A 17,103-nucleotide genomic window follows, 5' to 3' on the forward strand; every position below is an offset into this window, starting at 1 on the left:
AATGCTCCTTGTCCCTAAACAGAGAGTACGCAGTGGCATAATATCTGACCACTGTGTCTGACCCAAACTTAAGGAATGCTTTGACTATGTACAGACTCAGTGAGCATAGCAAGGTGCTGTTGAGAAAGGCAGACCTGGCTCACAAGAGAAGACAGGCTATATGCACACTGCCCACAAAATTAGGTGGAAACTGAGCTGCCCTTCCTGACCTCCTTCCAAATGTATGACCATATTAGAGACACATATTTCCCTCAGATTACACAGACCCAAAATCAAAATTGCGGTTGTTTTCAAATTCTTTATCTCCCATATCTACTGTGTGCCATCACAGCCATCACAGCAGCAAGATTTGTGACCTGTTTCCAGAAGAATAGGGCAACCACTGAAGAACAAACACCATTGTAAATACAACCCATATTTATGTTTATTTATTTTCCCTTTTGTACTTTCACTATTTGCACATTGTTACAACACTGTATATAGACATAATATGACATTTGAAATGTCTTTATTCTGTTGGAACTGTGAGTGTAATGTTTACTGTTCATTATGCACTCCACTTGCTTTGGCAAGTAAAAGCCCTTGAATTGACATAGAGAGAGAGAAGGTGAAGGCAGAGTTGAATTCATTGAATAATTTATTGATCTCATCCAACCCCTGAGCTATAAATTGCCCTTTAGTTACAGATGTAGTCAATAGGTAATTAGTTGGTGGTGTATAGTAGTGCCTGTAGCCTGGGAGGCTTCTGATTTTGTTTATTTATTAAATGTAACCTTTTTTTAACTAGGCAAGTCAGTTAAGAACAAATTCTTATTTACAATGACCGGGGGAACAGTGGGTTAACTGCCCTGTTCAGGGGCAGAACGACAGATTTTTACCTTGTTAGCTCTGGGATTCGATCCAGCAACCTTTCGGTTACTAGCCCGACGCTCAAACCACTAGGCTACCTGCCGCCTCTGATTGCAGAGCTTCTATTCTCTACACCAGATGTACCGGGACACATAATATAACAACACACCCCTACTACCACTGAGTAAAGGCTACACCAAGGTTATAGACAAAAGGATTTCTGATCCCATTTGTTACTACCACACCAGTGCTGCTAATGAGTGTTTTAATGAGGTATAGAGCTTATTCACGCCATGACCATGATCGTTTGAAATCCAGGCTCGCGTGGCAGTATTGAAGTACTTCATAGAGTCTATGGAAAATGTTTTAACACTTTCATGTTCAACCTTTAAATTAACAGACAATTAATAAACCGACCAACTGAAAATACAAGTATCTGCAGAAGTAGTTAAGTTTTGAAACTGGTTTTCCAGTTGTTTTTTTTCAAATGTTTTGCCGTTTTAAATAATTCCGTCAGATGCCAGCTAGTGGTAATGTAATGTGAACTAACAGCCAGCTGTACTGTGTATATTTGTATGAGTTTGGTCGGCACTCTTGACAGCTCTGAATCCATTTTATCTCCTGGACTCTGTCAGTGTGGTTGTTGTTTTCATCACGCTGTGCGTCAGTACATGCCATGTTTATGATGCATTCTGTGGAAGTGTAGTCATGTAGACTGGATGAAGTTCTCCATCAGCTATTTGCTAGTTATCTAACATTGGAGATATTTCCATTGGCAGTCTCAAAAAATACCCTTGCTAGCTAGCTAACGGCTTGCTATCTGAGGAAGATACAGAGCTAATCGGAGGCCAGCTCTTTCTCTTTACTGTAAATTAAGCCCAATGTATTTTTCTAGTGATGCCGATGAGACTAATCAGAATTATATTTGTGTTTCTCTCTCTCTCTTCCTCAGGCGGGGAGTCCCACCTCCGTCAACGTCCCCTGCAGCTTTTCACGGTCATCGGTCACCCCCTCCAACCAGGACATCTGCAGGTACTGTACACACACCTTTAAACTCTAACCCCTGAACCCCTGACCTTTAACTCTCCAACCATGACATCTGCAGGTACTGTACACACACCTTTAAACAATAACCTTTAAACTCTAACCCCTGAACCCCTGACCTTTAACTCTCCAACCATGACATCTGCTGGTGTACATCCTTCAAATGCTTTGGGCTGCTGAGGGTAATGCTTGGCTCTGGATCTTAGCAGTCCCATGTTTAGTTGATTGTATGTAGGGTGAAAGCAAGGTGCCAGATGGGTTACAGATGGTGTTGTCTGATGCTAAACAGAATAGATGGGAGCTAGATATGGCAGTGAGGAGTACTACACTGTACTGAAGAATAATACGTTATTGTCCAGAAATGGTGTTCTGCTTCATGCCAACCCCTTTGTGCAAGGTCAGGGAGGGAGCTTCCCTGATTTAACTCTCCATCTTTTTTGTTTGAATGCATGCTGGCCTTTTGTTTCATTTCATATATATTTTTTCTACCCATCTCTCCTTCTCTCCTGTACTGGTTTTCTGCTATCGTCTGCCCGACCATCCCTTCCTTTCTCCCCTCCTCCAACCTCCATCCCTCCGGTCCCTCACACACAGCCCTATCGCCACATCTCCAGACCAGGGCTCCGAGAAGCCTTTGCAGACCACCGTGGTTCTGATGAACTCCAACAGCAAAACCTCTCAGGGGTCAGGAGGGGGCATCTCTGTGACAACACTCTGCCAGGACACCCCCCCAGCCTTCAAGCCCTCCAAAGGCCGGGGCAGGCTCTCCTTCAGGACGGAATGGCTCTCGTTGCTCCGCCCCTCCACCGTCAACGGGACGCTGAAGTTCTCTCACTCTCTGAACGATGTGGGCCAGCGAATGGACAGCCTCTGTAGCGGACTGCACTTCATAGACCGGACCTGTTCTGAAGGAGAGCTGGATGTAAAACCTAAACAACCCAACACGGACCAGAAGTCCAAGATGTTCAACAGCAAAGCAGCCACACTCCCACACCAGGCCTCGAACCATCCTCCCTTCCCCACGCACACACTCACCCGCACACACACTCACCTTGTTCCCTCATTCACCAACAACTACAAGTACCTCACCCACGAACACTGCCTCCAACCTCACTCTTCCGACGTCCCTCCTCCTCCACCACCACCTCCTGACTCCCACCTCCACCCGCCCAGCTCCAAACTCCTCCGCCTCTTCCTCCCCTTCTCTCGCTCCTCTACCTCTGCCAGTCTGCAGTGTTCTGAGCTGGGTAGCTATGCCTCCCGCCTCCACGTCACCAAATCCTCCAGCACCCTAATGGGGGGCAATGAGCCTCCCCTGGGGGGAACAGAGGGCCTCCTGGGGGATGACGATGTGTTTGAGATCCCCCAAGGAAGGACCGGAACTTGGACAGGGGCTGGAGCCCCAGGAAGTGCCAGAAGCGGGGATTTGGGTCTGCTTGGGGCAGCCCCCCTTTGCTACATGGACGAAGACAGCGATCTGGACCGTTTTTCAATTCTAGACCAGTGTTCGTCACCTGCCCATTCTGACAAAATGGGGCCTCTCACGCCAGGCCCGCTCTCACCCTCTTCGCTGTCCGGAGACTGCTGCAGGTGGGTGATTCCTGGATTGTGACCCCCCTGTGCTGTGAAGTGGTAAACTCCTCCTGCTCACCCCCGTGCTGTGATGTGGTAGAGACACATAGAATTCCATGGCTGGATCCTGCCTACGCCTCCTGTGATATGACGTGGTAGAGCCCTGCCCATCCCTCCTGTGAAGTGGTAGTGACTGTGCGATCAGGACTAGCTGGAATGGAATGGTCAGTCACACTGTGGTCTACTCTCCAAGTATGCTTGCGTGGGTGTATTTTATTTTTAAATTGAAAAATAGAATTTAAATAATTAGCTTGCTGGTTATCCACAGGGACAGCAGGCGTGGTGGTGGCGGGGGGGAGAGACACAGACAGAGGAGAGAGAATGACAAAAAGAAAGGGCGAGAGGGAGCAAGTGCTTTTGGATGAAGGTGTTCTGATTTATCACTCCTCCTCTGTACCAGTGGAGGCTCCTCAGAGGAGGAAGGGGAGAACCATCCTCCTCAGTGAATTTAATAAAAATTGTGAAACATTAAAAACGTTATCCTTTTTATATAACACTATACTAAATATATTCATTCACGTGTCACCAAATAATTTATTAAAACACACTGTTTTGAAATGAAGATCTACAGTAGCCTCAACCACACTCTGTAGTGTAGCACTATGGTGTAGCTGGAGGACAGCTAGTTTCAGTCCTCCTCTGGGTACATGGACTTCAATACAAAACCTAGGAGGCTCATGGTACTCACCCCCCTTCCATAGGTTGGAGGACGTCCTCCGGAAATCTATCAGAGCTCTTGCAGCATGAACTGTTGTCCACCCAATCAAAGGATCAGAGAATGAATCTAGTACTGAAAGCATAAGCTACAGCTAGCTAGCATTGCAGTGCATAAAATGTGGTGAGTAGTTGACTCAAAGAGAGAGAAAGACAGTAGTTGAGCAGTTTTGAACAAATTCATTTCTTTAAAAATGAAGGAGAAGCTAGAGAGATGGAGTGAAAGCGGGCTAGCTATATTTTGTTGTATATTCACTTAGCTAGCGAATGCAGCTAGCTAGTTTAGCCTACTCAAACACCAGGCTCAAACAGTGGAGGATGCTATGTTAGCTAGCTGGCTATGGCTATCCAACGCTGGAACCTCTTCCAAATCAAGGTAAGCTTTTGGTTTTATGAATTTATTTTCACCGAGGCCCGCCGATGTAACTGCTAAACTGATTGCTGAATGTACACCGCACTGCATGATTGTAGTGGGTTCACTAGTAGCTATGTTGACTATGATGTGAGCTAATATGCTGACAAGGATGTAGGCTGTGTGTAGCGGTAATGATTTGAAGGTTTGGTCTGGAAAGGTTGTTTCGCCTGGTCACAGACAACTGATGTGTTGTGCACTTAAGTCCACAATTGAAGTGAAAAGGTGAGAGGAGAAGAGCGCGTAGATGCGATAAGGAATTATACAATGAGCAAAAATGATCTGCTGTTTGTATGTGGCTGCTAAGAAAGTGAACTGTGTCTGCATGTGATCAGGGGTGTATTCATTCCGCCGATTCTGTTGAAAAACATTTCTTAAACGAAAGAAAACGGAAAGAAACGGGGATAAACATACCTGAATTTGTCCAATAAAAACTCTTGTTTGCAACTGATAGATGAAGGCAAGAGTGTGCAAGGTGGTATTGAATGTGTCACTGTCTGCCACCTTGATTACTCAAATTTTTCGCTTGACCTGTAAACGTTCATTCATAGGCCAGGTTAGGGTGTAGCAACCTCATGATGGGTACAGGGAAAATGTGAGTATCATGTAATAGCCTAAACCTATCAATGTTACATTGAACTGGGTGAATGGAATATGAATGACAGTCATCCAATATGCTGTAATAGAAATAAGGCCATGCTCATAAAAAAAAATATTGTTCTCCCTCATCTTAAATTTTACCGACTGCCACTGCTCTGTACTTCCTGTAGTGTCAGTGGTTAAATAACCTTTATTTAACTAGGCAAGTCAGTTAAGAACAAATTCTTATTTACAATGATGGCCTACACCGGCCAAACCCGGACGATGCTGGGCCAATTGTGTGCCGCCCTATGGGACTCCCAATCACTGCTGGTTGTGATACAGCCTGGATTCGAACCAGGGTTTCTGTAGTGACGCCTCTAGCACTGAGATGCAGTGCCTTAGACCTCTGCGCCACTCGGGAGCCCAAGGAGCTTTAATTGGACCCTGTTCCCTTTATATGGGCCTATGCACCCTGGTCAAAAGTAGTGCACTATAAAGGGAATAGGGTGCCATTTGGGACGCACACATGGACTTCAGGGTTGAGACAATTCTAATTTAATTCCAGGCAATTCAGAAAGTAAACCAAATTCCAATTACACATTTTCCTAATTGAAAAGCATTGAAGAGAATTGGAATTTCAGTGTACTTCCTGAATTGACAGGAATTTAAATGGAATTGACACCCAACCCTGATGGACTGAGATCACCACTTATCCAAATCCTTCCTATTTTGTCTGCTCTGTTCTGTTCTGTCCTGGCTGCTAACCTAATAAAACAGTCTTTCTGACACATTATTGGAGTGGCTCTCCCTAGTTCAAGTTGACCTGAACAAGAGGAAATGATCAGAAATCGAGCCAGCACAAATGTGTTGCAAGAGATATCAGTACAGTGGGAGTTGGAGAGACAGAATTTTGTTGCTGAGAATTTTCAGATGAGGAAATGCAGACGAGCTTCTTGATTTCCATAAATTCACTGAAAACCTACACTAACATTAGATTATTTTGACAGTATTGCACTTTCCATGTATACTTTAAGCCATCTACTGTAATAGCCTAACCACTGATCAAGCAACGTTAAACTAAACGTTAAAATCCTGTTACTGCAAGATTATTTTGCTGTGACAATGTAGGTCAAATGAAGATCCTACATCTCTGCAGGAATACACAGACGTTATAATGAAGTTATCTTTGTTTCTCTATCATCCTGTTTCCATCATCATTTTAACCCGTGTTTCCCGCTGGCATTTGAATGCGTTCCATGTCGAGATACTCTCTGGCACCTGCCATCTCACTATCTCTGCTCAACAAGACGTCTTCTGGCTGACGGAGCAAGGCAAATTTAATCCCTGTTTCTGTAATATTCCCAGCAAGCCAGCAGTGCATAAAATGTACACCAATACAGCCAATTTATTTGCCAATCAACAGAGAGCTTAGGAACAGCTCACAGTCGTCTGGTAAAGCACTGTCTCACACATCTGAATACTAGTACACATACTTTATGAATACCATTATGGACTCAGTCTGGTGTGGTACGTGTTGATTATAATCTCTCGTTAACTGTTCTAAATTAGTGAGACGGATTGAGGGAATCAATTTGTTTTTCTCAGTGCTTTGCAGAGCTGCATACAAACACACCACAACAACCTACCCCAGCAATAAACACTACCTCTTCTTTATCCCTCCATCCCGCTCCATCTTCCTCCTCCTCGACTCCTCCTTTGTTCATGTTGTTGTTTAATCTTGTGAGGCTTTGGGCAGATCAAACTCATTATCCTCTTACCTGACTCGCTACACTCACCTCCCCCCTTAACCAAGTTGGGTGGGTGGGTGGGTGGGTGGGTGTGGGTGTGTGTGTGTGTGTGTGTGTGTGTGTGTGTGTGTGTGTGTGTGTGTGTGTGTGTGTGTGTGTGTGTGTGTGTGTGTGTGTGTGTGTGTGTGTGTGTGTGTGTGTGTGTGTGATTCACCTCATGGTTATGATCAGACAGGAGGCACTCTTTTGACAAACTTATTTCTAAACCCTGCTGTGCTCTCAGTCTCTGTTCATTCCTTTCTTCTTTTCTGCTCTGTTCCGTTTTGTTATTTTATTCTGACTGAATATCATGCAAAATGCTGTTTTCATTGTAATATGGCTCTATGAACACTTGTCAAGGACAACTAAGAAGGCTTTGTCAGTAAATTACAATGGCAGGTCATTTTCAAGTGTCTTTAGGCCTTGAGGGAAATCACTAGTTTCATGTTAAGTATTAATCTTCAAAGAATTGCCCTTTACTCTGTTTGAACACAAATTATGCCTTCATTTTACATTCATTTTGAAGTGTAGCCAACGGTATTGGGTGAGAGAAAGGGCAATATATTTTAAACCAAACTGTGACCTTCTCAACTATAGTGGTTGGTTTTTCTGCCAGAGAATTATCACCAATTTGTCCCATAGCTCCCTTTACTCAACACAATCCTATTCTGTTTTATATAATTCCACTTTGTCCCATAGCTCCCTTTACTCAACACAATCCTATTCTGTTTTATATAAAACCACTTTGTCCCATAGCTCCCTTTACTCAACACAATCCTATTCAGTTTTATATAAAACCACTTTGTCCCATAGCTCCCTTTACTCAACACAATCCTATTCTGTTTTATATAAAACCACTTTGTCCCATAGCTCCCTTTACTCAACACAATCCTATTCAGTTTTACATAAAAACCACCTCATATTTTCCTATTTCAAATCAGCCAGGCCTTTTTGGAGAATTGTGTTGTGAAGCAGGCTCATTGAGGATTAATCTCTGTTCTGTTCTGTTCGGCTCAGCTCTGTTAGAGGGCAAGGTCAGTGTTCTGACAAAGGCCACATTTGCTTGAAATTTCAATCGTCTTGTGCTCCTGCTCTCGTTTTATATTAGCCTGTCAGATTGTGGGGAGGGGTGTGTGTGTGTGTGTGTGTGTGTGTGTGTGTGTGTGTGTGTGTGTGTGTGTGTGTGTGTGTGTGTGTGTGTGTGTGTGTGTGTGTGTGTGTGTGTGTGTGTGTGTGTGTGTGTGTGTGTGTGTGTGTGTGTGTGTGTGTGTGTGTGTGTGGGCAGGGGGTGTGTGTGTGTGTGTGTGTGTGTGGGCAGGGGGTGTGTGTGTGCGTGGAGAGTATTGACTTCAGAGATTTCTGTGCTGCCCTTACAAGTTACTCTGCATTTTCAGCAGTGAGTCTAATCCCACCCTCCTCGCTCTCAATTTTTCTCTCCATCGATTTTCCTCCCTTCAACTTCCTGCTTCTTCTCTTATTTCTCTCCCCCACACACACACTCACACAGTGCAGGTTACTCGTAGCTTCCATACTATGTACACCTGCAACACTGGCAGCAGCTACCACAGATCTGATTTACAGGTGAGGAGGAAGAGAAAGACAGAGACAGCGTGAGAGAAAGAGACCGGACAGAGAACCAAGTTGATAGAGAGAAGAGGTGCAATGTTACAGATCTGATTGGTTCCCTGAAATATACCTTTCCTGTGAAGGAGCAGATATTTGATTGAACGTGTATGGTGTGTGTGTGAATGCTCAGAATTCTCAATAGAGGGGCGTGTGTGTGCACAGTCACTATAGTGATCTCATGCCCCTCAACGCTGAATGTTGCAGATGTAAAAGACCTTTAAGTTGTTGTATTTGTAAGCCATACTGTAACAAACTATACATGTCATTCTAGGCCTTCCCTATGGATGAGTACCACAGTATGAGTCATAATACCCATAAAACCTAGCGGTCAAACAGGGAAATGGTTCCAATCGTTTTTCCACCATTCATTTTTCCCACAGGGGATTTTAGAAGTCACCTTGTCTGAGAGAGATTTACATGGTTATCAAAATGTCACGCCAGGGTAAGCCTACACAAAACAGAGCCCTTCTTTTAAGTGTTTCTAAAATCACCTATGGGAAAAATTTATGGTGGGAAAATTATTGGAACCATTTCCAATTTCCAGTTTTATGGGTATTATGACACCTCCCACCCATGTCTCTCAGAAAACAGCAAATGATTCATGACTGTGAAGTTGATTTGGGAATAATTACATTAGTTTGTCATTATTGAGTTTCCTCTTGGGGACATAGTCTCTGTGTTGGGGTTGTGTTATTAGTTCAGATGTGATCAGTATGTCTGTCTGTGTCTGATATAGACTCTGATATCTACATTTCCTGGTAACATCACTGAGTTGTGTTTCTGTCTGGGCTGTCTGGGCTGTATTCTGCCTCTGGAGTCCTGTCTGTATACTCCTCTAGGGTCACTGAGAGTGTGTTAACTCTGTATCAGTAACTGTCTAGAGACTGTCTGTTGTCTGTGTATCTGCTATGGTCTACTAATCTGTGTCTGTGTCTCTCTCTGTAGGATCTGTCACTGCGAAGGAGACGATGACAGCCCACTGATAACACCGTGCAACTGTACGGGCAGCCTGCGCTTCGTCCACCAGGCGTGCCTGCAGCAGTGGATCAAGTCCTCAGACACACGCTGCTGTGAACTCTGCAAGTACCAGTTCATCATGGAGACCAAGCTCAAACCCCTTCGCAAGGTGAGACTGAAGGTGTGTGTGTTTTTCAGGGGGGGGGGCATACTACACTCATTCTGTTCTAGTTCTACACTCCCAGAGATGACTGTGACCAGAACATGCAGATGTGAATCCCACTCGAAGACACTGACAAGACAGAAAGCTGTTTTATTTATCTAATACTGATAAGAGTAGCATGACATTGGGTTTTCGGCTTCTGCAATTGGTTTTGAGTGTTTTGAACATGATACAGTCTTATTTAAGGCATTTATCAATCTTTAACGCTTGCAGATTCATTTTAATTAAAATGATAAACTGAACAAAAGCACTTAAATTCTGTTAATAGTTATCGTCGTCGCCCCCCCGGGTTAATTTAGATCCTGGGTTAATTCAGTACAATACCATGGAAACCAAGCCAAATCCTCATGACTCCTCATCCTCCCTCCTCCTCCTCCTGCTCCTCCTCCTCTCTCTCCCTCCTCTCTCCCTCCTCCTCCTCCTCTCTCTCCCTCCTCCTCCTCCTCCTCTTCCTCTCTCTCCCTCCTCCTCTCCCTCTTCCTCTCTCTCCCTCCTCCTCCTCTCTCCCCCTCCTCCTCCTCCCCCTCAGGATGAAGTGTCTTTATTATCTACCTCTGTTCCTCTGTAAACGTTGCATTATTCAGGAAGTCATGGTGCCAGGATATTGGTTTATAGGGCTGGCACACTGGGATCTATCGCCAAGGAAGACAGATCTATACCTCCTTTCTGCCAAAGAACAGTGGATGGGCAGAGAAGTCCACTTTCCCTCCCTGCTCCTCTTCTTCCTATTCTCTAATTTGTACTCTCCCCATTCTATATTCTGTCATCCCTCTTCTCTCCTCCACTCTCATCTCTCCCTTTCCTCGAATCAATGCCAATAAATTGTCTACATTAATTTCATGTTTGTCATAAATAATTTCAAAGCATGTCGACATCTATGAAGGTTAGGGAGAAATTGCATCTGATATTCAGGAGGTATAATGTAGCAAAACCTTTCTTCATGTATTTGACTTTGACCATTGATTTCAATGGGTTTCATGGATCAATAAAGAAACAGTCCAGTGTGTTGGATCTATAAGAAGTTGAGTAGTACTGGATAGCTGATAAATAGTTAACCAGCATCAGTGTGTAACTGAATGATCCACATAACACGGACAGAATGATGGCCATCAAATATTTAGCACTCATTTAAGCAGCTTGTGAAGAGGGACGTGCGAGCACTTTCTGCCAGACTGCTCATAGTCCATTGATGGTCAATCGCCCAAACCCTGTCCGAGAGAACATAATGGACTATTTAAGTGTGTGTATCTGGCTTAAACTCTTTCCTTTTTCTCCCTCCCTCCCTCCCTCCCTCCCTCCCTCCCTCCCTCCCCTCCCCTCTTTCTCTCAGTGGGAGAAGCTCCAGATGACATCTAGTGAGAGGAGGAAGATCATGTGTTCTGTGACGTTCCATGTCATCGCCATAACCTGTGTGGTGTGGTCCCTCTACGTGCTCATCGACCGCACTGCAGACGAGATCAGAACAGGTCATCACAGGCACCAAAACCACCACAACACCCCTCAAAATGGACACTCATACCCTTAAATACTTTCACTGCATGGCAAAAAACCCATTACACCCCTCACTCAATACAGTCATAACAATGCCAAAGCACCACAACGCAATAGGCAACTCTAGTACAGTACATGGTGCAAGACAATTACAACTGTTTTTCTGGGTTTGGTAAAGAGCAACTGAAGGCAATAAACAACTTCTTCGGTAGAAAACAGCCTATGATATTAGTCAGAAACATGTATTCTAGTGTGAAATATACAAAATATGATACTTTTGGTCATAAAGTCAGTCTCATTCAAAACAGAGATTTGCGAGATAATTAGGAAAAAATGTTATTTCACTGAATGAACGGTATCGTAACAGTTTTCCTTGAATTTGGTTTATTTCAATCCTGCCCACATGCCCACAGCTGGCATCATCCAAGTAATCCTAAATTCTAAGAGCATCTGCACACAACCCGATCGTAATGCCCATGGTCAAAATTGTCCGAAATTCGATATCCCTATGGAGCTAGTTAGGGAACATCAGTAAATTACACAATATACATGGGACAATATTTTAAAATGTCAATAGCTCCACATTTCAATGACTTAACCTCAAACCAACTCTAAATTGTAGAAAGGCATATACAAATATTGAAAGCATTTAATAAAACAACTAAAATGTGTGCAACATGAAAATATTGTTCCATTTACATTGTGAAATGTATTGACAGTCCCTAACTAGCCCCATAGATAGGCTACCCGTATGAAGCTAATTGGCAAAAGAAGTTGCCTATCTTGCGAGGTAGTCTTGGCTACTTCCAGACACAAGACCTGGTTAGACTGTTTCAAGTTGTCTAGAAGGGTGAGTGACTGTAACTGTGCACTGTTTTGGCTGAGTAAAAAGACAAAACACTTCCCACGTTCGAACACATACACAAGAGACACCCACATCAAAGCACGCCTCCAAAAAATCTCCATCTCAGTCGCATTTCCTAATGAGGAGAATGAAACCAAGGCTAAATCAGGAAGTTCAGCTCCCCTTTAAGCTGTTATTGTACTGCTAGAGAGAGGAGTGAGGATAGGGCCCCACTCTCTTTTCACCAGTGTAAGTGAATAAGCAGTATAAGTGCATGATAAACTGAGTTATAAACTCTTTACCCTCTCTGTCTATCTGTCTATCACTGGTAATACATTGTAATGGCAATCTCTTCACCCATGCAGCCGGAAGAATCCCAGGTAAACTTTTCACCTTAGACCATTAACGATGTTTTATTTAATTTCCTGTGAGACTGGACTTTGGTGTATAGGGCTTTTTCTAATTGAATCTTACCTTGATTCCTGTCATCCTCCCTCTTTGCCCTCCCCCCCAGCACTGACTTTGTTGAGGAAAAGTTGTACTTACTGTACTATGACTGTGATATGTGGTTGTCTTACCTAGCTACCTTAAGATGAATACACTAACTGTAAGATGCTCTGGATAAGAGTGCCTACTAAAATGTCAAATGTTTTTAAAACGCATTGGAGAAGGCCAGAGTGGAGGGACCTTGGACCTTCTTCTCCAATCTGTTTGGGAAGGAGGTGAGGAGATAGGATGCAAGGAATTGCAGAAAGAGGAATTGAGATAGAGCCTAGTTCCTGTTCCTCCTTCCTACAGTACAATACCCTCCCTTTCTTTACCCTCCTCTCCTCTTCACGGTAGAACTGATCCAATTCTTTCACCCTCCATCTCTTGTAGCATCTGCATCCTAGATAAGCATATAAATATTTGTGACTGTTGGCAATGTATTTTACATGTCTCTCTCTCACTCTCCCTCCCTCTTTCTTTCTTCTCGCTCTCGCTCTTCTGACTCTAACCCCCAGGTATCCTGGAGTGGCCATTCTGGACCAAGCTGGTGGTGGTAGCCATTGGCTTCACGGGTGGCCTGGTCTTCATGTACGTCCAGTGTAAAGTCTACATCCAGCTGTGGAGGAGACTCAAGGCCTACAACCGGGTGATCTATGTCCAGAACCGCCCAGAGATGTGTAAAAAGCAGGTGTTCGAGAAGCTGCCCCTCATGGAGCCCAGTTTGGAGCACAAGGAGGCTCTGGCCCTCACCCAGTCTGACACAAACTCCTCCCAGTACACAGAGACAGAGGACTACAGTATGGAAGTGCTACATGTCTGACCAACATATTACTGAAGCACTCACACCATTTTACATATACTAATACACAGGCACACTCTGGCTGGCCAACATATACACACACAACCACGAGCAAACCGAGTAAAAAACACAAAACACACAGACATACATAAGACTATATTATGGGGTTTGTACTAAGGTGTGAGTGACCCACCTTCACCCTGCCCCCATCTCCACACAGTCTGAAACAGTATGGACCAGTTTCCTCCCCTCTCCCAGGACTAGACCTCCTTCACTGGGGCTCTGAAGAGCCAATAGACCCCTCATATATATATATATAAACTCTTTACCCTATATATATATATATATACATATATACACACACACACACACACACTCACCCCCCCCAGGACTGAGACAGATGATCTCACTCGGCTCCAGAGGTTTCAGTATTTCTGTTGAGCTGTTTGTTTGTTGCTTTGTGTGTTTGTTAGCTTGTTTGTTTGGTTTATTTGTTTTACTTCCTGTGAATCATGGGCTAAACCATCATGGATCAGTGTGTAGCGCCGCCGTTTCTCTGGAATATTATAGAACATTCTGGAAAATTGAACATTCCAACTACTGCCACCGTACTGCTGTCGTCCGAGAGCCCGCTAAGGCCCGCTCCCCCGCCTCTCTGAGTTTAGGTCTGGATCTGACTGGATTGGACCGGATCTGACCATGCATTGAAGCACTTTTTGGTTTCTACCAATACCCCTCTCAACCCACTTCTCTTTTAATATGAATAAAGTACTTTATAGTATATCCCAGCAAACAGGGGACGTCCTAAGCAACATTGCCATTAGGCCCCTTTTAGGGTTTTGGCTAAATGTTATTCCACTGCCGTTCTGAGAACATTCTAGGAATATTAAAACATGACATTAACTTCAGGACGATAAGGTGACGTTCAGTACTGATCCCAGTTTGGTTGTAGTATAACGTTATAATAAGGTCATTTGATGTCCAATAGGTAACATTACAAATAGGTTCCGATAACTGGGAAGTAGACAAAAACACAAGACCATGACACAATGTTTAGGATACAATATCCTGACGTTCCGGGGACGTCCTATGGTCACTTTTGTTTGCAGGGATAAGTGTGGGAAATTGTACAGCAACAAATAGGAAGATTTGTGTACAAATCCCTTGTTTTATATTTGACATTTCTGTCCCACACACAGACCTGCCCTCCCTTGGATGGAAATCGTGGAAAGCAATGAATGATGGGGGGGAATGGAATTCTGCTGAAATGATCATTGCACTTTTCACTTAACACTGAAAGTAATGGTAAATATGGCCTACTGGTTACTCAAGCCCTGTGGTTTTTAATACAACCAAAACACAACTTTGGGATAATATCAGATACAACCATCCAGCTGACATTACCTCCCTCTACCATAAGAACTCTCTGAAGGCTCTGAGAATGTAACGTTTTTAAAAGCATTTTCTACCAACCATTCATTCACAGGAAATCGCTAAATAATCTCCCATGTCAGTCATCATCATAGCATGACCTTTGGAAAACCAACCAATCGGTCATGTTTTTTCTATTGTGCGAATGATACAGTACTTGTGGTATTCCATGTGCAGTTTTTAATAATAGTAATCATGGGTTCTATGATGCCTTGAGGAAGCTACAGCCTGCTATATTTAGACTGTTCTCTTCTCATCCTCCTATTGACTTCTCTGATCACACTAATAATGATCATGCAGATGGGATTATTCAAATCCAAATTTACATAAGATTATGTGAATTTGATCAGAGGCAGTAAGAGAGAAGCCCTGTATCCTATTATCATTATTATGAGAGGACCTACTGAGCCTATTTTTACTATGGTGATGATCGTGGGTGGGTTATACTGTAGCACGTCCTTTTGGTTTAGTTTTATACATACAGTCAGTCAGTGAGACTCAGGTGAGCAACGGACAATCACCTGATACAGAGACCTGCGACACAACATACATTTTTCAGTCGAGCTAAAGTCTCTGTTGCACAGTCAGACAGCCTCCAGTTTCCAACCACGATAACTCAGATGTATTACGTTACAACGATCAGTCCCTAACCCACCTGATGTTTCATTAATTATTATTCAATGTAACTTAATGTATCGTTCTTCCTCACATCTGGCATTGTGAGGGTTTGATTAGACGTAACTTGATCAGTTTCAGTCCAGATAATGTTTTCTAGAGTAACATCTGATGGCTGCTCTCCAGTAAAGCAGAGTTTTGCCATATGTTGACAATAAAGACACTGTTTCCCTGAGCCAAATGCCTTGTGTTGTTAGTCATATGCAGTGATGTAAAGTACTTAAGCAAAATTACTTTAAAGTACTACCTAAGTATGTTTTGGGGGTATCTGTACTTTACTATTTATTTGTGACAACGTTTACTCCACTACATTCCTAAAGAAAATATGTACATTTTACTCCCATACATTTGTCCTGACAACCAAAAGTACTCGTTGCATTTCAAATGCTCAGGCAGGGCCGCAATATGGTTGTCATCCCTACTGCCTATGATCTGGCGGCCTCACTAAACTGTCTCAGTGTTGGAGTGTGCTCCTGTCTGTCAATTTCTTTTTTTTAAGTTACAAAAATGGTGCCGTCTGATTTGCTTAATATAATACATTTAATTTAAATCATTTACTTTTACTCAAGTATGAGAAAGGAGTACTTTATCCACCATTGTACTGAAGTACAATCAAAACCAGATACTTTTAGACTTGTACTGAAGTAGTATTTTACTGGGTCACTGACTTTTACTTTAGTTATTATCTATTAAAAAGGTATCTTTACTTTCACTCAAGTATGACAATTGAGTACTTTTTCCACCACTGGTTAAATGTAACTTGGTAAGAGTCTAATATAATGTAAAATTCAAGCTGCACAGAAATGCAAGAACATGATCTCTTAACTTAATTACAATACTGTAAAAGTGCAGAGCATGACAGAACATGAACTATTGGAACTGTCAGCTAAAAAAGTGAGGGTAGGGACCTGATTGGGTCGCCATCTAGTGTTGGGAGTAGGGAAGTGCAGTCTAAACAGGGGAGTTGTGGCCTTCTCAAGGCAGCACGGTTTTGGGCTTACAGTCTGTTGTGTAAGTGCTTTTGTATCTGTGGGAGAACCACATTGCCAGGGTCCTCTCGGGCCCTATACAGCCATTCCAGCAAACACACATTTTTAACATCGGTGTTTTTGATACCAGTGTAAATATACATAACAACAAGAGGTCCAACCAATGCGGCGTCCATGACACTTCTACTGTACAATGACGACAAACAAAATTGTTCTTTCAACATCTGTATTTCCTGAAATGTAAAGCTCCATCGTATTCTCCAATTGTAAAAGTCAGGTTTGGAGTTGTGGGTAGTGTAGTATTTGAGAAGCATGTTTGATAAGGGCCTAATGCTTCTCAGGACCAGCACAGATATGTATTAATACATATTATTTTTGTATTATATCTGTGGACACGATTTCAATGTACAGTGTACATTTTAGGACCCCCTCACACAGTCCCCAAGACGCTCTGTACGATTAGACAGAAAAAGTGCAATTACCCTAGTTGACCTGGTCAATTCTCCAGTACTGTCGCTGTTTCTCATCCAGAGGTTCACTCTCTGGATACAATATTGCT

At 43.2% G+C, this 17,103-nt stretch overlaps 2 protein-coding genes across 8 annotated transcripts in view; both read left to right on the plus strand.

Moving 5' to 3' along the window:
• LOC106613192 (E3 ubiquitin-protein ligase MARCHF8) overlaps window positions 1–15,730 on the plus strand; it is a 124,006-nt gene extending 108,276 nt beyond the window's left edge. For 4 of the 7 annotated variants that reach the window (XM_014215216.2, XM_014215225.2, XM_014215232.2 and 1 more), the window contains 5 exons: window positions 1,802–1,881; window positions 9,592–9,784; window positions 11,157–11,292; window positions 12,527–12,541; window positions 13,166–15,730. In XM_014215216.2, the coding sequence (XP_014070691.1) occupies window positions 1,802–1,881; window positions 9,592–9,784; window positions 11,157–11,292; window positions 12,527–12,541; window positions 13,166–13,470 (729 nt within the window). In that variant the 3' untranslated portion in view covers window positions 13,471–15,730. The remainder of the gene's footprint in view (window positions 1–1,801; window positions 1,882–9,591; window positions 9,785–11,156; window positions 11,293–12,526; window positions 12,542–13,165) is intronic. The other 3 variants (XM_014215240.2, XM_014215247.2, XM_014215256.2) reach the window with 3 other exon arrangements.
• On the plus strand, window positions 1,889–7,047 carry LOC123743815 (uncharacterized). The gene has a single exon (XM_045722469.1). It carries the CDS (start codon window positions 2,339–2,341, stop codon window positions 3,503–3,505), a length of 1,167 nt encoding a protein of 388 aa, XP_045578425.1. The 5' UTR covers window positions 1,889–2,338; the 3' UTR covers window positions 3,506–7,047.
• Window positions 15,731–17,103: the final 1,373 nt, after the last annotated feature.

This window comes from Salmo salar, chromosome ssa01 (genome assembly GCF_905237065.1).
Source record: "Salmo salar chromosome ssa01, Ssal_v3.1, whole genome shotgun sequence".
Classification (NCBI taxonomy): domain Eukaryota; kingdom Metazoa; phylum Chordata; class Actinopteri; order Salmoniformes; family Salmonidae; genus Salmo; species Salmo salar.